Source organism: Pipistrellus kuhlii, unplaced genomic scaffold, assembly GCF_014108245.1.
Source record: "Pipistrellus kuhlii isolate mPipKuh1 unplaced genomic scaffold, mPipKuh1.p scaffold_m20_p_15, whole genome shotgun sequence".
NCBI classification, from domain to species: domain Eukaryota; kingdom Metazoa; phylum Chordata; class Mammalia; order Chiroptera; family Vespertilionidae; genus Pipistrellus; species Pipistrellus kuhlii.
In genome coordinates, this window is record NW_023425460.1 from 18,555,825 (window position 1) to 18,577,679 (window position 21,855).

Sequence of the window (21,855 nt, forward strand, 5' to 3'; positions counted from 1 at the left end):
AACTTATTCAAATTTAAAAATATATAATTATTAACCCAGACTTATTTTTAAATTTTGCTCTGAAGATGAGTAAGAAGGGAAGAGCATTTCTGTCCAAGGTAAATCCTTGACCATTTTTTCAACATGTGTTCTGAGTTCTCAGTCTCTTTTCATTTCATGGAAAGGATATATCAAGGATTTAAATACAAGCCAAAGCAGACCAGAAGAAGATCTTTTAAAAGGAAAAATATATTTGGGACAATAGTGAATAATGGGAAGGAGAAACTAAGCAGCCCAAATGAGCACACAGAACTCAATCTCCTGAGGTTTATCAAAACTCCCCCAACTTATTCATTATGGCTGCACCAATGCCCATAGAGGTCATTAACAAGATTTGACCAGAGCCCTTTCAGACAGACCCCAAACCTAATGCTCTCCCTTCTTTCTATCAAGCCCACCAAAGCCATCTCCCCATTTAGTATTGCTCCACAAAAATATTGGGTAAGGCATGTCAAGCTTGTGCTTATGCTAAAAATAGCTAGAAATACAAACATGTATTTTTAAGTGTTTACAATTTATTTTTATTAAAATTTTACAGGTATAATGTTTTAGAAGTCAAATAGTGCTAAGTAGCTCATAGTAAGCAATTACTCCATTTATATTTTAGAGGTACCCCTAAATAGAAAATTAAACTAATTTATACATTACCCTTAATATTGGCAACTGATATGTTCTCATAAAAGGTAAAGTCAAAACTACTTGATAGAGCAACCTAAAAACATTGGCAAGTTCTCCTGATGAGAAAGCCAAAGGTTGAGATGTTTTTAACAAAGAAGGTTTAAAAATGTGTATTTTCCCCTCAAGCTCTAAAGTTTCTCTGATAGCTGATTGTCATCTGTTTCTGGCAATTCACTATAATTGAATGCCATGTACAACCAACAAGGAAAAATCAATTCAGTGACCATGAAAAAGAGAAAAGGAGCTGCTGACTCACTGGGGGAGATCATATCATAAAGCTTTTCTGCAGGGCTATATTATTGGTTTGTACTCTGAAACACCAGCACTGAAGCACATAAAAATGCCAGTAATTGGGGTCAGTGTTCTGTCAGACCCCCAAAAAAGGATATTAAGTCAAATAGCATATGATGTACAGAGTCCTCTGCCTCTAACTTTTCCACTAGAAAGTTAATGAGTTTCTTTTGACTAAAGTATAGCAAAGGTATGATTCTCAGAAATGAAAGTCCAGATCTCTCAAACTCCCTGTATAAAAAAGATAGTCCTGAAAGGAGATAAAAATGTACATTAATTTCAATGGTGTTTTTTTTTTTGTTTGTTTGTTTTTCTGCATAAAACTCATACTCTAATAGCAAAGAAACTGTGTTGAAATGAGTAGAGATGACATTATACTGGTTCTTACTAAGATCAGCACAAGGAGTAATTTCAATGCTACCTGAAAATAAATAAATAAATAAAAGGAGGCTGCAGGCTGCTAGACAGGGGATCTGGCCACTAGATTTTTGCCCAGCTGCTTATGGGGAAGTTTGTCCCTTCTGGGTGACCTAGGAAGACTCCAAAAAGGCACTGGATTTAAAAAAAATGAAACAGGTTTTTTTGTTCTAGGCCTTTTCAGAATCTTTAGCAAACTAATTTCATGAACCTCTGAGAGGAATATTGATACATTATTCCAAAGTTACTTTTACCAAGAGCTAATTGAGACTCTCATATATCTTATGTAGGAAATACTACTTGTATATATGTAAGCATAGAAATGACTAGGTCCGTGGGGAATATTGAAAAAGGGTGGGTGGAATAAGTTTGTTCCAGAAGTTAAGAAGATTGGTAATAAAGCTTCTAAAATCTAGAGATCTGCTTAATCTCTGAAGGATTTTGAAAGGGACTTTAAAATGGAATTGATGGCTGTTTTCATAAATGGCATGTAATATCATACAGGAATATGTTAAGTTTTGTCAGAATATGTTCAGTGCTCTTCACCACTTAAAGTATTTAATGATTTATTCCAATTTCAGGAAAAGGGGCTTTTAAAAATATTTTAAAATGTAAAAGGCAAATTATAACTGTAGGATGAATAAATTATATTCATGATTTAGCTGGAATTAAGGTTAAGGATTATTAATCTTTTGAGGACAGCCTGTGTATTTAATCCACTAAAAAAGAACCCATAGCCGAAACCGGTTTGGCTCAATGGATAGAGCGTCGGCTTGGGGACTGAAGGGTCCCGGTTTCGATTCTGGTCAAGGGCATGTACCTTGGTTGCAGGCATATCCCCAGTAGGGGGTGTACAAGAGGCAGCTGATCGATGACTCTCTCCTCGATGTTTCTAACTCTGTATCTCTCTCCCTTCCTCTCTGTACAAAATCAATAAAATATATATTTTAAAAAAAACCATAGTTAATGTGCACTAGATAAGAATTTGCATTTGAAAGGAAGAAATTCAGGAAAACATATTTAGAGAGAAAATGTGTGAAATTGACTATTATGGGTGCCTTCCTGTACAAACATGATTGCATAGATTACTCACTGATTAACCTTTGCATATTAAATATGCCTAACTGGAATTGAAAGTCATGAGTCTGTTTAATTTGCATGACTTTGGAAAAAAAATTTGACCTACTATAGGTAGTTGAATCATAAGACTTAAATCGGGAACTTTAGGGGGGTAAAAAAAAAAAAGTCACATTGATTGTACTTCTTGGCTATTGATTGAATGGGTCCACTTTGTTGCTGTGATGTATTAACCACTCCATATATTGTTTCTGCTGGTTCTTAAAAAAAAAAAAAGGGGGGGTGGGGGGGAAGTGTTGAGTTCTTCTAAGTTTCAGAATAGAAATATCACGCCACATAATCCCACAAAAATTCAATGAGGAAGGTGCTATTAATAGACTAAGATTTACCTGATATTACACAGCTGGTAAATGGTCAAGCTAGGATTGGGATCTATGCCTGGCTGACTCTAGAACCTAGGGCCAAGTTAAAGGATAATTTTTTTTAACAAACATAAAATGAATACGTATTAGCGATTTTATTCAACTCATTAAATAATGAGAGAACTGGTAATGTTATAACCAGTTCAAAGGAGTATTCAAAGAGCAGACATGATTATAGATCAGGACTGTCTAAATGAATCTGCAAATGGACACAAAACTGGCTGCTTCTACAATGGAGGAGAGAATTCTTTGAACTTCCACTGGACATATGTATTTGCATATCTATAGACAAGCATTCTTTTGTACTGCTACTAGTTATCTGTAATTTACAGTGTTGTAAAATAGTTCAAAGGTAATGAAAGACTCGAGTCCTCACAGAGTGGAATAACTGGGAAGGGTCTGCTTTAAACAGTGCATTATGTACTTTCCAGAAACCCTTTGGTGAAGAGAACAAACTTTAATACAGCAAGGTTGTATGCTTCTTAAAAATTGAGACATTATCTTTCTCATTCCTGCTTTATAGTTCTCAAAGCAGGGCTTAATAAACACATGTTGATGTTGATCTGATTAGTCACTGGCCTGTAGAATCTAGTTTTTGTTTTATTTTGTTTTTTTGTTTGTTGTTTTTTAATCTCTATAATGGGGGGTAAAAGTACCTTCCTGTGGTTGTTGAGGGGGCACTGGCTCAGGGGTCAGAATAGTGTCTGGCACACAGTAAGCTTTCAGTGAGGGTTATCTCTCACTATTCTGTATTCAACTTGGCTCTTTTGAAGGGCAGTCACATCACTTACCTGATTGAATTTTCATTGATTCAGCAAGGATAGTAATTAACCCCATGAGGTGACCAAGTTGATTGATTTTTTTACCCATTTCATTTTGTTTTTGTTTCTCAATAGCTATAAAGCTTTTCTACAGAGAATACATATCATCTTTGTAAACTTTAAAATCTTTTTTTTAATTTCAAATATAAAATTAAAGTTTGATGATGAGAAAGAAAACTAGTGAAAATATGCTTTCCAGCTACTAAATCAGATTGTTACCTGGAAGAGTGGGTTTAGGAGGGGAAAATAATTGATGCTTCTGGTTTTTCAGTGCTCATGTGCTGTTTTTTTACATGTATTTTTTATTTGTTTGTTTTCCTTTGGTCTGCTTTCCTCTGACTTCCCAAAAAAGCAAGACTGATGCTGAGTGTCTAATATAAGTAGAAAAACAAAATCTCTTACACTTCCTACTGAGAGCTGCTTAATGAACAGTTGACATTTTTTAAATACACACTTCTAATCCCAAATATCCAAATATTTGGCCATGAAATACTTCTAAACTGGGGCCAGACTCAGGGAACTGCACACTGCTATTATTTAATGTAGATGAAGTTTCCCCTAAGAGAAATGGGTATCTCCCAACCCCTCCTCAGCCCCCCACCACAGCTGGTTAATTGCAAACTCTATGGATATTATTTCTGTCTCATGCAGACTATTTTGTAATCCTCAGCTCAGTATAGAATCAATAACAACTCTGAATTCCTGCAAACATGCAGGAATATTTCAACTTCTGAAACCTGAAGGAAATCAAAAGGGAAGGGGACGTTTGCAAATAAAGGCAAACTCTAATTGCATGATAGAGAGCATCTGTGGCTGAGGAAAATGAAACAGGAATACTAGGCTCCAAATTAGAGCGTCACAATGCCATGCTCCCCATCTTTGGTCCAGTCAAGGAGTCACAAGTGAGAAAGAGTGTTAGTTATCTTATGATCTTAAAAGTTGTAAATACACACACACACACACACACACACACACACACAACCTACGTTTAAATTCTATACTATTATAATGAAACAAAAGAATCTTATGCATTCTTCAGTGATTTCTAAATGACTTAGTATTAATCACAAACCCAGTGAAGTAGCAGAAGAGATATTCTTTTCTTTTGTTAAAAGAAAAACATAGAATGAGAAGATAGAAACTGACAGAAGCCAGAAAGAAATCAGAATTCCTGACTCCAAATCTATTGTTCTCTCCATTAAAGCTAATTCCCCTCAGCAATGCAACCACCAGCATATTCACATACAGTGGTGCCTCACACAACGAACTCAATTCGTTCCAGGAGCAAGTTTGTTATGCGAAAAGTTCGTTATGTGAAACGTGTTTTCCCATAACAATACATGTTAAAAAAATAATTCGTTCTGTAGCATAAAATAAGCTAAGATGACATAAAAAAAGATAAATTTTTTGTTATTATTTTTATTTAGATACATCTAAAAACATAATTTAAAAAAAAAAAACACATTTTTTTAATTTTAAGACAGACTAAGTAGAGTCTACCGAATCTTGCACATCTTCATCCATTTTCTGCTTTTTGGACGATGGTTTCATGAAAAACCTGTCCAAAGTCGTTTGTTTTTCTCTTTTCTCCAACATCTGCCGGAAATAACGGACAAGAGTATTGGAGTAAAGATCGTTGATCCTGTTTGCTTCAGCTGAATCCGGATAGTGGGCATTGGTAAACTCCTGAACTGCTTTCCATTTGACCAGGATGTTCTTGATGTCAGCAGTTGGGATTGGTTGATTGTTTGATTGTTGCTCCTCGTTATCAAATGACGCTTCCCTTTGAGCATTGTCCTGTTGCTGGACCAGAAGTGCTTGGAGCTCTTCAGTTGTCAGCTCTTCTTCATGTTCCTCAATAAGCTCCTTTACATCCTCTTCCTCTACCTCTAATTCCAACCTTTGGGCCACTGTGATGATGTCCTTCACCACTTCTGTGTCATCAACTACTGCTTCTTCTTGGGTCCACGAAGGCACAAGCATCTTCCAAGCAGAAATGAGGGTCCTTTGTGACACTTCTTCCCAGGCCTTCTGTATAAGTCGTATTGCCATAAGGACATCAAATTTCTCCTTCCAAAACTTTCAGACAGTCATATTGTCTCCACCAAACTCGCATTCTTCAAACACCTTATTAAAGAGGGCTCTAGTGTAGAGTTTTTTAAAGTTTGCAATAACTTGCTGATCCATTGGCTGAAGAATGGATGTGGTGTTTGGTGGCAAATACTGCACCTTGATAAAAGGATAATTTTCCTGCAATATTTCCTCTAGGTCTTTTGGGTGAGAAGGGCTTTGAGCGGCAGTTCTTTTTCCAGCAAGAATTTCTTCACGGCAGGAGCAAAGGTTTCCAGAATCCATTCGTTGAAGATAACTTGGGTCACCCAGGCTTTTTGATTGGACTTCCAATGGACGGGCAGTTTGGACTTAATAACGTTATTTTTCTTGAAAATTCTTGGATTTTCAGAGTGATAAACCAATAGAGGTTTGATCTTGAGGTCTCCGCTGGCATTAGACGAAAACATAAGGGTAAGTCTGTCCTTCATGGCTTTGTGTCCTGGCAATTTCTTCTCCTCTTTTGTAATGAAGGTTCTGCTCGGCATTCTTTTCCAGAAAAGACCCGTTTCATCGGCATTGAACACTTGTTGTGGGCAGTATCCTTCATCTTTAATACATTTTTGAAAGTTAATAGAGAACTTTTCTGCTTCTTTCTTGTCAGCACTGCCAGCCTCACCATGCATAGTAACGCTGTGGATTCCACACCTTTTCTTAAATCTAAAAAACCACCCCCTGCTGGCTTTGAATTCTTCTTCATTATCTTGATTGCTGCTACTTCCAGGGATGTTTTTCTTTAGATCGTCATAAATTCTCTTGGCTTTGTGACAGATAATATCTTGGGTTGTTACGTCACCTTTCACCTGCCTGTCCTTAATCCAAATCGCTAATAGCCTCTCCATTTCCTCGTGGATTGAAGACCTATGTTTTTCATGAAATAGTTTTGATACTCCTTTGGCTACTTTGGCTGATTTGATTGCATCCTTATTTGTCAAAATGGTGAAAATGGTGGTCTTGCTGAGGCCAAACTCTTTGACGAGGTCACACTGTTTTACCCCACATTCACTCCTTCTAATTATTTCCTGTTTCATTTCAACAGAAATCACCTTCCTGCTTTTTTTAGAAGCCATGATATAAAAAAAATATTGAGTTTAACTTAAAAGGACTACTGCCGTGATATGTGCGTGATTTAATTCGTAATGAAGAACGATTGCCGCGATACGTGCTTAAGTTAAGCGCAGTGACTAATGACTGCCTGCAGTGCCTGCGCGGAAGGATGCAATACATCGGCAGCGATCGTGGAAGCTCGGGCGAAGCAGTCGTGGAAGCTCGGGCAAAGCGGTCGTGGAAGCTCGGGCGACTTCGTTGTGTGAAACGAAGTTCGTTGTATGAATCATGAAAGGAAGTTCGTTGTGTGCAGCGTTCGCTGTGCGAGGCACCACTGTACATCCAGATGGGTATTTTAATGGGGAGTGATAAGTTTTGATTATTAAAAAAATCAGAATCATCTTTTTATTTACTAAAAATGCCAGGTTCCTAACATAAGTATGTTAGTTCTCTTAGCACAGCATGCCACAGCTGCCCAATCAAATCATTAAAAAATACATGCATAAAACTCCAGAATTTAAATAAACCTACTAAACCTCCATTGAGAAATAAGATCTTTTCCTTAGGGATTTTCATGTACCAAAGATGAGGTTTCTTCATTTAGTGTAACCAGCATTCCAAGCAACTTAATCAGCTGGAGGCAAATGAGATCAAGAAAGTTTTTAGGAATCACTGAGCATTTACATGGAGGTCTAGTACTCTGGTTAAAAGTAAAATCTGCCTGAGTTTAAACGTCAGCTCTGATGCGTAGTCAACAGATGTTAGGTAAATTGTTGACCTCTATGCCTCAGGGCTTTGTGCTTCTCTAAGTATAGTAAGTGGGAACAACCATCCTCTTTATAGGGTTACCATAAGATCTGATGAGATAAAACTTGTATTCCAGTGAGACAAAAACATTCAGTGCTTTGTACTGTATTTAAGGAATATTAATTTGATGATCTCCTTAAACTAGATGACACATATGAAATGTCCTCATTTCTACAACCAGAAAGAAAATTTGAAGCTTAGAATTTTATATATCATACCTCAAAGGAAGGCATTCTGTCCACCGAAGACAAGTTTAATCCATAAATATCAGATGAATACCCACTTTGTGTTAGTAATGATCTAAACCCTCATTGAGTATACTCTCTGTATTGTAAAATCTTGAAAAATTCTTAGCCTTAATGTATAGGACACAATACAAGATATACTAGACTTTATAGGGCTTACTGCCAAATAAATGGTGTTCACCAGTGTTTCTCAGAACTGGGTTCCATAAATCTCATTATAGTCCACAGATGTATTATTATGGAGGATCCCTATATAATTTTTGTAAAAATATTTTAAAATTATTTTCCTATATGATTTTGGAGATAGCATATAACTGAATATTGTCACAATAGTTCAGTGTTAAAGTTTATATTGGTAGTTGTAATTATGATTGTGTGAAGTCCAAGTTTTATCACTTTTACTTGTGCTTACTTATAAAGAGCTGACAAAGTGAAGCATTCAAGACAATTAAAGTACAAATTGATTTTACAATACTGTAAAAATAGTTGAAATAGAAAGAGTGGAAGAATTTTGAGTTATTTCATGAAATAAGATCATGTTAGGCATGATTAATGTAGATTGTTATAGTGGATCTCATATTTATGTTAAAAAACAGAGAAAATAACTCATTACACTAAAATGATGCTGATACCCAGCCAGTGTTGCTCAATGGTTGAGTGTCAACCTATGAGCTAGGAGGTCACAATTCGATTCTTGTTCAGGGCACATGCCTAGGTTGTGGGCTCAATCCCCAATAGGGCATCAATGATTCTTCCTCATCATTGATGTTTCTGTTTCTCTCTTTCTCTTCCCTCCTCCCTGAAATAAATAAAAGTATATTAAAAATAAAATAAAACAATACTGTTAATTTTTATTATCATTTGTATTTAATTTATGACTGTTTATATGCACATTCTATGGCCTTTAAAATTTACTTCTTGTTTCTCATAGGAATTTTTGTAGATTTTTAATCATTTTATATGTAGATAAGAATGTCTCCTGCAAGTAGTTTTATTTCTTCCATCTTAATTTGAATGCCTTTATTTCTTTGTCTTGTCATATTGCATTGACTGGAATCTATAGCACAATGTTGAATAGGAGTGATATGTTTCATTTTGATGAGAGTTGACTCTTTTTCTTGGTATGAGTTTTTCTTTTCTTGTCTTTAGTTCCTCAATCAGTACCGCTATCTAGAGCAGTGGTTCTCAACCTTTCTAATGCCATGACCCTTTAATACAGTTCCTCATGTTGCGATGATCCCCTACCATAAAATTATTCTCATTGCTACTTCATAACTGTAATTTTGCTACTGTTATGAATAATAATGTAAATATCTGTGTTTTCCGATGGTCTTAGGCTCTACAGCACCAGTTCTCAACATGGATATTCCACTACTCAAAGGTCAACTGAAATTGATTTCTCTAATAAGCCATTTAGGCAAAAACAAATCATAAAATATGTTCAAAAGGTTTACTTCTCTCTATTCTCACCAACCAACTATTCCTTTCAACTAGATTACTGCAAAAGAGTCCTAACTGTCCTTCCTACTTCTGCTTTTCAGTATACACATTACTCTCCAGGTTAACCTCCCTGTTAGTTCCCTCAAGTACAGGATGAGAATAATATGTTTCCATAGAATAATGATGAGAATAAAGTAAAATGTCATATATAAAGAACTTAAATACTATGTGTGTGTTGAATACATTGTGGATGATCAATAGATAATCTAAAGCAAAATAAAATGTCCAGTCATAGCTGGTTTTTCTCAGTGGATAGAGCAACAGCCTGCAGACTGAAGGGTCCCGGGTTTGATTCCAGTCAAGGGCACATTCTCAGGTTGCGGGCTCGATCCCCAGTGGTGAGTGTGCAGGAAGCAGATGACCAATGATTCTCTCTCATCATTGATGCTTTTCTCCCTCTCTCTGCCTCTCCCTTCTTCTCTGAAATCAATTTTTAAAAAATGTCCATGCTCTTGAAATGATTCCTTTCACTCCTCACACTCTGGCATTTATGTTGGCATTACAATATATAATATGTGCCTGCTCCCAAAATCCTGGGAATTTGCCAGACTGCAGGCACAATACATTTTTAGCTCACAGGAGCCTGAAAATGACTCCACCTATTTTCAACCTCTTCCATTTTCTGGAAGGTTACATATCTTGGACCAATACCAACACACCTTTTTTTTCCATCTAAATTGTTTTGTTTCTGGGCAGCAAGAATAACTAAATGAATAAGAGAATAAATTCCAGTCACTTCCAGAGACAATGGAAATATACTAACAATGCTATGTCTTAGACAACAATCTGTTTATCAGAAATTAAAAACTATTTATTGAGGTTTATCTTTTTGCACTTACCTCTCAGGCCCACCCTAAAATAGCTATTATTTATACTATTCAACAGAAAAGGAAGTTGAGGTTTAGAGAGATTATGATTTGGTTCTGTAAACTGCATACATGCTTTGAAATTAATTCTGGGTTTCTCGAACTTGTACACCAACTGTTTCTCAGCAGCAGTGTATTAGAAGGAAACTAGATAAGTTAATGTAGTTAATCTCCCCAGAGGTCATTGAAAGGTACAAGTTTTTTTCTAGGCCAAATAGGGCTCTTTGCTTTTTTTAAAGAATTCAAAATAGTTGACTACTTAAAAGCTCTTCTACCTCATGTTAAATTCTCTTTTGCTTCACTTTTAAAGTCAAGGTATTGTTTTTGCCTAAATTTTCTCTCTTTAGTGTTGATGTGGTTTTGTGTTATCCCAAATCTAGACAATGTTAGTTCAAATTCACATTCCCTAGTCAGGCCATAAGTCTATCTCTTTTTTCTCAATGGGAGACCATAGCACTTGAAATCAGTTGCAGTAAAAACACCCTTTATTGCTGGGATAAGCTACATGATACTAAGGAAGAATCACTATCGTATTTAGCATAAAACCTTTAAATACCTAACAAAAACAGAGTGTGTAAACATTCTGAAAGAAATTACTGCTTCATTACTTTTCCCTCTAATCATCAGTCATGTCTCCCACCTTTTCTTACCCTGACAGTCAAAACCATCCTTCATTGTTATTTCACTCTCTTCATTATATTGCAATATGTTTGAATAGTCATAGTTCTGTGCTCAGCTTTATAATTAGATGAAGTGATGAAAATAACTTGAGTCCAATTTTCTCTGAATAAAAATAACTCTGAGTCTTCCAATGTAAGAAATTATAGGAAACTTTAGGTAGAACTAGATCTAAAGTTGGAGTTTAATTAGGGCCAAATGTTTCTAAGTGGTATTGGAACCATCTTTTACATTGTGTTCTTTCATTGTAAGTTCAGATGCTATATCATAATTAATCTAATGGGTTCTACAAAGTTGAAGATTTATGACTGATGAGCAGTATGACACCATTATCGTCCTACACAGTAACTCACACCCAATAATCACTCTGGGTCTCATATAGCTTATTTATAAAATCAAGGATTGGAGATCAAATTCTAAAGCTCCTTTCAGGCCTGCTGTTTGCAATTCCACTTCCTCAATTTCCATATCCAGCTATATAACACAACAGGTCACAATAGAATTTGGAATTTGGGTCCTCAGCTTTCTCATATTTTCTAGAATTGTGTCAGGTGGGAAGACTCTCTTTACTCAGCCCACTGGAGGCACTATGTGATGCTGGGGTAAAGATCTGAATCCATAGTGGAGTACTTTAATTTAATCCAGCAATAGCAACAGCAGCAAATAATTTATAACTTCATAGGCCTGTAATTTACAAATTAAATTCGTGACAGCAAACTGAAATTCTTCTTGTTGGTCAGGTGACCTAAATGAATGAAGCTCGGTGGGGATTAATGGAAATGAGACAGGACAAGTTCACACATCGGTATGTTTGGTGAAATTCAGCAGAAACAAGATATCTCTTCCCCCCGCCCCTCCCTCTCCCCACTCAGATCCAAAGCTGTGAAGTCCGAATGAGTAGCAGACCCCTCAACAGCTGGAAGGCCTGCCATGAAAGTCCCTGGGAAGAGAGGAGTGACCCCAAAGAGTCAAGTTGTCTTTATTTCTTACACCCCCCCTCTGTGCGCCAGGGACATCAGGGCTGCTGGGCCAGCCTTCATTAGGAAAGTGCAAAAGCACTGGAACATTTCCTTGCTGAAGTACAAAAGCCCTTTGACTCTTTTGTTGGCTCACAAGCTTCAATCAGCCTCAGAGTTTCAAAGGTCCTACCCACAGAGTTCCAGCTGGGCTGGGATTGAGTAGTGTTCTGGGTACTGAGTAGGAAAGCGAGTGTCTCTGCCCATTCAGTAATGCTAAGCTGATGAGCTCTCCCTATGAAGGTTGAAACAGACTGTTTTACAATCTGAGCCATCACAAGAACCACAGAGAACAGCGTGATGAAATACCACTTCATCCTTCACTTTCAAACAACTATTTATTACTTGGCGACTGTTGGAGGAACATAAACAACTGTTCTTAAGGACTACCAAAACCCACTCTCTAGCATCACACATTCAGGGCACGCAGCTTCCTTTGAAAGTGTTGTGTTTTGTGGTGTTTTTTTTTAAATGCCCAGCCATCCTAGCTGGTAGAGAGTCAGTGATAGACAGATATATAAAAGCCAAGTTAAGTGAAAGGAAAAGCCAAGTTAAGTGAACCATTAGGGACATGGCAGCTCAGAAGAAAAGTCATAGAGGAAGGACTGGGGAGAGCAAATCTGTTGTTTGTTAACCATGGTTCTTAGCCAAGTCAGGGGGAAGATGGAAATGATCAGCATAAAAAGAACCCACTTATTGTCAGTTTTTGTTATATGCCATTATGGTTAAGGAATCAGATAAACTTCCTTCCTTCCTATGATGCTAAGAGCAGGGCAACTATTTATAAAGGACAATTACAAAGAGGTGCCTTAGTGCCAGATATAATTCACTAACATCCCCTGGCGTCTTCCCATTCCCCATTCCCCATTCACTTAAAGTATGAAATCATTCTGGGAATTTTGTTAACTCCACAAATATCTATTCTTTCCTATGGGCAAGCCATTGTGGAAGGCACTGGTGATATAAATAAAATGTTAACTTTATAATCAAATAGGCCTTAGTCTAGTGGATGAGGCAAAATATTACAACAATGGAAGTATGGGAAAGTGGAAAAAACAGCCTTTAGTCCCAGACAGAACTGGATTTGAATCCTTACCCTGCTACCTGTTTGCTAGCCTAACCAGTTTGAACCTGTTTGTCACTTGTAAAATGGAGACAAATATCTATATAATGGAGGGCATATTTATGAACTGTAAATAACATTTATAAAGTCAAGTCAGTATTCAGTAAGTGGGCATTGGCTGTGCTAGATAACTTATGTTTGTATCTCTGGATATAAACTTCAATCAACCTGGTTCTATGAACTAGAAAGCTGACCTTTATAAATTATACATACAAATTACATCTTTCTCTGCTTGTTCTTTTCCTTTGGTTGGATTTAGCCAATTATAGTCATTGGCAATAGATTGGAGGGCATGAAGGGTGTAAGGTTGGGGTATTTCCTGAGCTCCCTCCATGTGGAGTTGCTATGGCTGTTTCTACACACAGCCTTCATAGGGTGAAGTACCTTTATCAGGTTTTCTCCCTCAAAGTTGTAGTAACTGACCCTTTCCTGTCCTTTATCAGACTTAGAGGGATAACACTTTCTGATGCTGCTAGGGCATTTGTTGCTTCCTCCAAACTCTGCTTATACTTTTGTTTTATTCAACTCTTGTCAAACTGCGCAGCTGACATATGGCATCTGTTTTCTAAGGGACTGTGATAAACATGTCCTTATTAGTGTAGATAGCAAGGTACTACAAGATCAGAGAAAGAACAAAAAATAAAACTATACTGTTCAGCTGGTGTTGCTTAGTGGTTGAGCATAAACCCATGAACCAGGAGGTCAGGATTCAATTCCCAGTCAAGGCATATGCCCAGGTTTCAGGATCCATCCCCAGTTGGGGGCATGCAAGAAGCAGCCAATCAATGCTTTTCTCTCATCATTGATGTATCCATCCATCTCCCCATCTCCCTTCCTCTCTCTGAAATAAATGAAAACATATAAAAAATAAAGTAAAACTGAAGGATGTGAGGGAAACTTTTTGGAGGATGTAATATATAAAGGACTACCTGAAATTGATGAGAGTTAGCAATTTTTAAAAAGCAGGAAAAAATTTCAGGAGAATAGTACCATATGTAAAGGTAAATACAAGTAAGAAGGTAAATACATTATGGGGGAACATCAATCTCAGCCTAGCTGGAGCATAAGTTAAGAGATGGAGGATGAAGATGTGAATTTGAACCAGTTCACAGAAGACCATGTATGATTTTTTTCTATAGGCAATGAAATACTATTAAAGGACCTTAACTCAGGTTACAATATTATCACAGTGCATTTTAGAAAGTAATATAGAGAAGAGATTAGAAAGGACACAGACTAGAGTCAAAAGTGCCAACTATGCAATCCAGGTGAAAAATAATGTAGCCAAAAATAGCAGTGTCAGAAGAAATGGAGAAAATGGTGTGAATTTATCAGATATTAACGAAATAAGCTATATATGTTTTAGTGAGCAATTAATGTAAGAATGAGGAGAAAGAGAAGTTAAACTTTCACCCCACCATCACATTTAATATGTTTGTATAATCCTTATTTTCCCTTATGTAAATTGACTTGTTCATCCTCAAGGAAACTTGGATGACAAGATGATTTTGACTTGGGCAACTGGGTGACTTATAATTGCTCTTCAGAAAAAGGCAAATTTAAATTTTACGCCAACAGTGTGCTGGAGGTGCCTCCCAAAGCTTGTGAAAGTCCAATCAAATGCACACATCTCTTCTAACTTGAGTTCAATGACATCACATTAGTAGCTTGAAATTGGTCATGGTGGAGTATTTACACCATAGTAATTATTAAATACTACCAATCAGGCTTTTATCACCCATATCCCCAAAGAGCTGGTTGTTAAACATTCAGCAGCACCACTAGTTAAGGTCATTTAAAAAGGGAGGGATACCTTTAGTAGTAATGGCAGAACTGAGATGGAACTTAAGTAAAAAAACCTGTATCAAAGACTGATAGTCAAAATAGAACTGGAGGGCAATTGTTAGGACCTGAATGAAAGGCAGGTTAGAAGGTTCAATGGAACATCTATAAGGAGCCTGCTGAAGATGGATAAGTACATTGCCACAGAGAGGAGAATCTGAAATATCTGAAGAAGCAGGTACTTGAGGCTGCTAATCAGTAATGGAGAAATCAGGTTAGTCTCTAGGCCAGGAATCAGAAACCAGGAGCATTACAAAGATAGGAGATAATTCAAACTTTAAAGATGATGATAAAGTTATATCAAGGCAAATCAAGAAACAAGAAAGCCCTTAAAATGGTGGTGTAACTTACGCCCAGTTTTTATAAAGGAAGGCTTCCGTTTTCTTGCTGGGAAATTGCACTGAACTATGTCATCACCTGCACCACCCATACACTTTCCAGAAATAAAGGCAAGGTCAGAGTTTAAAGAGTAGTCCATGTTGCAGAGCAGATAGATGAGGTTGTGTACATAGACAACTCCTGGCCAGGTATAGTGTTTAAGCCCACACTTCTATAGTTCAAAAAGTCTCCATTTATCCAGGAGGTAGAAGTCCAAGATGAGCCAAAGGGTAACTCCTTGTTTCCCTTAAGTATGATGAACAGGGCTGGTTAAGTGATTTGGGGTGCCCAGTGCAAAATGAAATGGTAAGGACCCTTGTTCACAAAGTATTATATTAAGAATTTCAAGGTGGCAACAGGTAAACATTTGAGCACATGCTCATGAAGTTGGCCCTGATCCGGGTCACTTAGGTAATGGTGAAACTTGTCCTAAGTATTACTTTCCTCTATTTAGTCCAGATCCTCACTTGAATTATTCACCTATAATTACACGTTGAAAGATAGGAAAATAATTGGCTTTTTGGCTGATGACCATAGACATGTTAAGTACAGACTCCCTGGAACCTGGAAACTTAAGACTCAGAGAAACATGATTTCAATGACCACTCACTAATGAAATTTCATAGCAAGTGGCAAACGCTGTGAGAATAAGCATCATTGTTTCCAGGTATGATTAGTTGAATGAGCTAAATGATCCAACAAACAAGCAAAATTTCAATGGATGCAGAAGCAACAGAAGTTTCTTGCTCATATCATAGCCCAGAAGACCTGTGAAGCTTTGGTTCCACATAGAAACCAAAGACCCTTCTTCAGTCTTGTTGATCATCCTTACTTTAGAAAAACGATTTTCATCTCATGGCACACATAAACTAATTACTAAAATTCTGTGGCACATCAAAATATATATTTTGCCTATCTTTCAAAAATAGGTATGCTTTTAATTCACTCACACTGGACAGTTATTGTTGCGTTGGCTGTTGTCATTTGTTTTTATTTTTATTTTTTTACAATCTAAGGGAAAAGAGGTCAGTGCCCCTGACTAAATAGTCAGGTATTGCATATTTTAAAAATTCTTGCGGCATACTGAAAATCACTGCTGTAGAGCCTTATAGCTGACTCCATTTTGTTGGTAGATGGAGAGAGTAAGAATCCAGTATAGGAGGTCTTCATGGGCCAAGCCTGGAAGTGGTCACACTTTTACTCACATTCCTTTGGCTGTAACTCACTTAGATGAACACATCTACCCACAGAGGAGACTAGAAAACATAGCTCTGTGGCCATGAGGAAAAGAACATGAGCCCTAGCCAGGTTAGCTCAGTGGATAGAGCGTGAGCCTGTAGACTGAAGGGTCTTGGGTTCGATTCCAGTCAAGGGCACATGCCCAGGTTGCAGGCTCAATCCCTAGCAGGAGGCAGCTCATCAATGATTCTCTCTCATCATTGATGTTTCTATTGTTCTCTCCCTCTCCCTTCTTCTCTGAAATCAATAAAAATATACCTTTAAAAAAAAAGAAAACATGAATATTAATGAATACCACCTATCTTTACTACATGAAGACTATTGATGATAGCTCTTGATCAAGAGCAGTTCTAATTTCTGCTTTAGAGAAGAATTTCCCCTTTCCTTCTCATTCTCCTTTTCATCATTAAACAGATATTTGACAGGAGCCTACAATATACTGGCCTATGGTCAATATAATAATGCTGATAGTAAAATCTGCACAAGGGAGAATTATTCACAAATGGAAGCACAGAAAAAGAGGACAAAATATGCCTTTTAAGACAAGGCCAGATCCTCAGCACCTATCTGTCAAATTAGAGAAATATGTGTTTTATTGAGAACATACTGATTTTTTTCATAAATAGTATTTTCTCTCAAGAGAAGGTTCAGTGGGATCCCACCAAAGCCAAACCTCCATGAATTGTGGGTGTCAGAAGTGATCTCTAAAGTCCTTTCTGGCTCTGATATTCTAAGATTTTATGTTTGTGAAAAGCAGAGCCAGCATACCAGTTAAGAAGGTTGGACAAGAACCAAGGAATAACTTGTGAATGAGAATCAGCAATAGCAGATTGGAATTTAGGGGCAAGAGCTGGCAGAATGGAGAGCCTACTGAGTGACTTGGGAGCTATTTTCTGACTTAAAAAACATTCAGATGGTGAAGCAGTTGAGTGGAACAGTGCTTGGAACATAGTACCTAAACTTGTAAGCATTCAGAAGTCCTCCAACTTTGACGTACATAAGAATCATACCAGGAAGTTGTTTAAAATGCAGATTCCCTACCCAGAATTTCTAATTCCATATGTTAAGGGCAGGAACCAGGAATATGTGTTTTCATCAAGAGCTTCTAAATTGCTGTGTCTCAGAAATCTCGTGGTTGAGATTAAATGTTCCAAACAGCTACTGACTCTAGTAAGAAAGCTCAGTGGAGTCCGGCATGCCAGGCCTTTTCTCTCATGTAAGGTGTCATGTGGCAGACCAGAGGTGATCCGTGTCCTGTTTCAATTTTTCAAAGCACCTTAGTGCTGTGGCTTGCCATCCCCATAGCTTTACTTCTCTGCCAGTATTTGCAGAGTAGTTATGAGAAGAAGAGGGATTGCAATCAGATTTCCCATCTGGATCTTAGCATTGGCACACATCTGGATTAAAAATTAGGGGAGACAAACCAATCCAAGAGATTGCTGTTTCCCAACATCTCACTGTTTAACTCTTGGGAACAACTCATCTGGGTTTAGGTCTCTTTATTTCCCCCTTTGAGCTGGAAAGTTTAGATTCACAAAGCAGTGTTTTTCTCACTTTAGACAGTTTTAAAAGTGCTTTCCCAGTAAGGTTGACTGGTACTATTAATAAGAGCTTCCCCTGGAGATAGGATATTAGGTGCATTTCACAAACCACACACTTTGGCTGCCTAGAGCTTCAGATAATGCTAAGAAGGCTCTCTACCTGTGACCACCAAAACATGGCATGCAGCTGCCTTATCTCCTTCCACACGTCTCAGATGACACTGGAGAAATTATATACCTTTAGGGTTCGCCCTGGACCCTTATTGTAACCCAATTTCATCTGGAAACAGATGCTAATGGTGGGGGTGGGGGGGGAGAGGACATTCCTAAGGAACCATCAGATCCACAACATACTCAAGAACATTTAGGACTTCAGATCCCACCCACCAGTTCCTATTGCACTGCACCTTCTTATTTCTGAAATTCTTTTTTACTTCAGTTTCATAATATGAACCAGCTGCTATGGTAGAGCCCTTAATCAATTATTCTACATGCCCAGTGAAATTATGCTTATAAACTGTAGATTCTGAAAATATAACTGGAATACCCTTTTGTGTTGCACCTGTATCTCTGAAAAAGAAAATGTTTAAATAAAGTTTCAGGTTTACTTAAAGAGGTTGTCAACTTTCCTTTTGAATGTGGCCGACTGCACAGGTAATTGAGGTCTCTGATGACCAGTGAGATGGATCATCCCATCAAGTTGTGGGATCTCTGGGTTTTGGGGGAAAAAAAGGTCTGGCTGCAGTCCAATTGCAAGAAAGTAAATTAGATATACTACCTCAAATGAGGACAAACCTTGCATGTTATTTTATATCTTTACAGAGAAACTCATTGTATCCAGCTCACAGTGACTTATGAGGCATTTCTGCCAAGTGGAATATTCATTTCTACCCACACCGAGGACCACTCCAAAGGCAAGGCAAGCAGTGTCTTCAAATTTTCATATTGTCCTGTTTATTGGGGGAGAGACAAGGGGACAAAATGGAACATGTGGGAGGCTGCTATACATGAGTATCTCCAGCTGCCATCCATATCTCAGGAAGTAATGTTACACAGATAATTATAATTCACAAAGCAACACAGCCAGGAATAGCTCCATATCCTGTATCTATAATGGCAACCAGTGTTCAGCCATGGTTGAAATAACCAATAGTTTGTAATCAGCTGTGCCAGAAAACCCTCAGGTTGAGAGGGTACCCCCAGCTGAGTTGTTTCCCCTCTATAAGTCTGTAGGAAGCTATAGAAAATTCTGGTATTGATAAATCGCCTCTAAAAGCCAGAGTGGAATTTCAAAAGCGAATCCTGGGGGATCCACTGGTTTAAGCTTTAAGGGGCTCAGCATCATCTCCATAAGGGTGTGGCTCTGGGGCAAAATTTCCCTGTATGACCACCCTCCAAACTTTACCAACATTCTTATGTAGATAAAATTAAGTACAAAATGACTTATAAAGGCCAGGGGGGGAAATGTTCCACAGGAGCACCCTGCAGATTTTGAGAAAAGTCCTATTGAGGGATAGGTTTGCCTTAATGTTGATCCTGGTGGTTTTAGGGCTTCATTGTGTGTTTTTACTGGCTCCTGAAGACAAGCATAGCCTGCCTTGATCATGCTAAGAACACTTACATTAGCCCATAGTTAAACAAAATCATCTAACACTATCAGCTGTTTATTTTCATAATCTGATGGCTGACTGGGAGCTGAGGCTCACTGCAGCTGCCCAACATCATGATATAGTATCTTAACTCACAATTCTAGATAAAAATTAAAAATTTGAAGTACATTTTCTACTGAAAATATATTGCTTTTACACTATCATAAAATTGAGAAATTGTTAAATCGAACCATTGTAAGTCAGGGACTGTCCATGGCATTGAAACATTCCTGTACTAAAAATATTTTTATATAAGTCTAATTTAATATATATGTTTTTTATTTCTGGACTTTTCCATTTATAATATTATATATTTTTTAAAATAGTGAATTTATATGAAAAATGGCCATGAAAATGCATCCTCTATAGAATTGCTATTGACGATCTTTCCCATGATTTGTTTTTATATTTATTCTTATGACTAAATTCTCCAAAAACTGATGTACAAAATAAAATTCATCTCTTTTGAAGATCAGGTATTTTTCCTTTTATTAGAATAAGAAGTATATCTATCTTTGTTTTTTTACCCCACTTTTTTTTTTCTTTCTTTCTTGGTATGCCTGCCAGGAGCTTGGCATTAACTCAATACTTAATTACTGTCAATGGCTCACCCTTGGTTTAATTCTTTAATTTTTATCTTGTTCCCCCAAACTTCCCAGATGACTCTTGGGGAGGAAGTGGCCATCTATGGAGAGATCCCCAAAGCAGCAATCTATTTAGGAAGCTTTGCTTCTCTTAGTAATGTCTGTGGAGACTTGGAGCCTTTCTCTATGTGATGTTTGATGCCCTATTCTTATTAATTTTAAGCTCTACGTAGGAGTATCTATTTTTTTATTGTAAGATACTTGAAATTACTTTTGGAAGAAGAAAGTTCATAAATGATAAATAAATAGTCATGAATAATAAATATTTGACATGATTTCAGTAGTCATACCTAGGACATGTATTCCACCCACTATCAAAACAAAGTGGCTATGAAAAAGCATCAAGAAACACTAAGCTGCTATAGCTCTTACCCCGTGAACAAATCATTTGTACCTTGGGTGGCACTTAAATGTAATAACCCAGAGTGACCGGGAAGAGAGAGCCTTGAATTTGTGCATCTTAACTGCAAGGGAAGCCAAAACTGTGGCTTTAGCTTTGCCTTAAATGAAATGAAATTAAATGAACACAGACGGTTGCACAGCATTTTAAACTGTTTCTGAGATGAGCAGAAGTGAAATGAGAGCAATAATTAGAATGTTCTTCAGTTTTCCTTTGTATGCTTTTGCTTGATAAGTAATAATTTCTTATTTCAAATCCTGCTTTTAGACTAAATGGCTGTGTGAAATCAAAATGACAGTGAAGATAAATTACTCTAACTTCTCCATATTTAGGTGACCTTTTATTGATGTTCCTGGTACTGTTCCTGTGCCTTGTCATGAACCCTGGGGCTTGAAGTGGGGAATCTTAGGCACCTAATGTGTGTCACTGAGTACAAATGCAGGAGGAGTCAGAGGAGGAAGACACAAAAGCAGCTGGAGACGCTAGCAGTTGGGAAGTGAGAATGATACAGTTTGAGATGGAAAGGGAAGAACATTCCTGATGAGGGAGTTTGAAGGAAAGAGTAATCAGAAATAAAGTATCTGAGCCGAAACGGGTTTGGCTCAGTGGTAGAGCATTGGTCTGCGGACTGAAAGGTCCCAGGTTCGATTTCGGTCAAGGGCATGTACGTTGGTTGCGGGCACATCCCCGGTGGGGGGTGTGCAGGAGGCGGCTGGTCGATGTTTATCTCTCATCGACGTTTCTGGCCCTCTATCTCTCTCCCTTCCTCTCTGTAAAAAAATCAATTAAATATATTAAAAAAATAAATAAATAAAAAGAAATAAAGTATCTGAGAGGCCCTGGCCAGTGTGGCTCACTAGTTTCATTCCCAGTCAGGGCACATACCCAGGTTTGCCAGTTCAGGGGTCAGTCTCCCTCTAGTTGGGTTGTGTACAGGAGGCAACTGATCAGTGTTTTCTTTCACATCAATGCGCGCTCGCTCTCTCTCTCTCTCTCTCTCTCTCTCTCTCTCTCTCTCTCTCTCTC

At 37.6% G+C, this 21,855-nt stretch overlaps 1 protein-coding gene across 1 annotated transcript in view; it reads left to right on the forward strand.

Annotated features, from left to right (window-relative positions):
- Positions 1-19,054, forward strand: part of LOC123652375 — a 69,199-nt gene extending 50,145 nt beyond the window's left edge. Inside the window, exon 2 of the mRNA XM_045581858.1 lies at positions 18,959-19,054. Coding sequence (XP_045437814.1) covers positions 18,959-18,994 — 36 coding nt within the window. The 3' untranslated portion in view covers positions 18,995-19,054. The remainder of the gene's footprint in view (positions 1-18,958) is intronic.
- Positions 19,055-21,855: the final 2,801 nt, after the last annotated feature.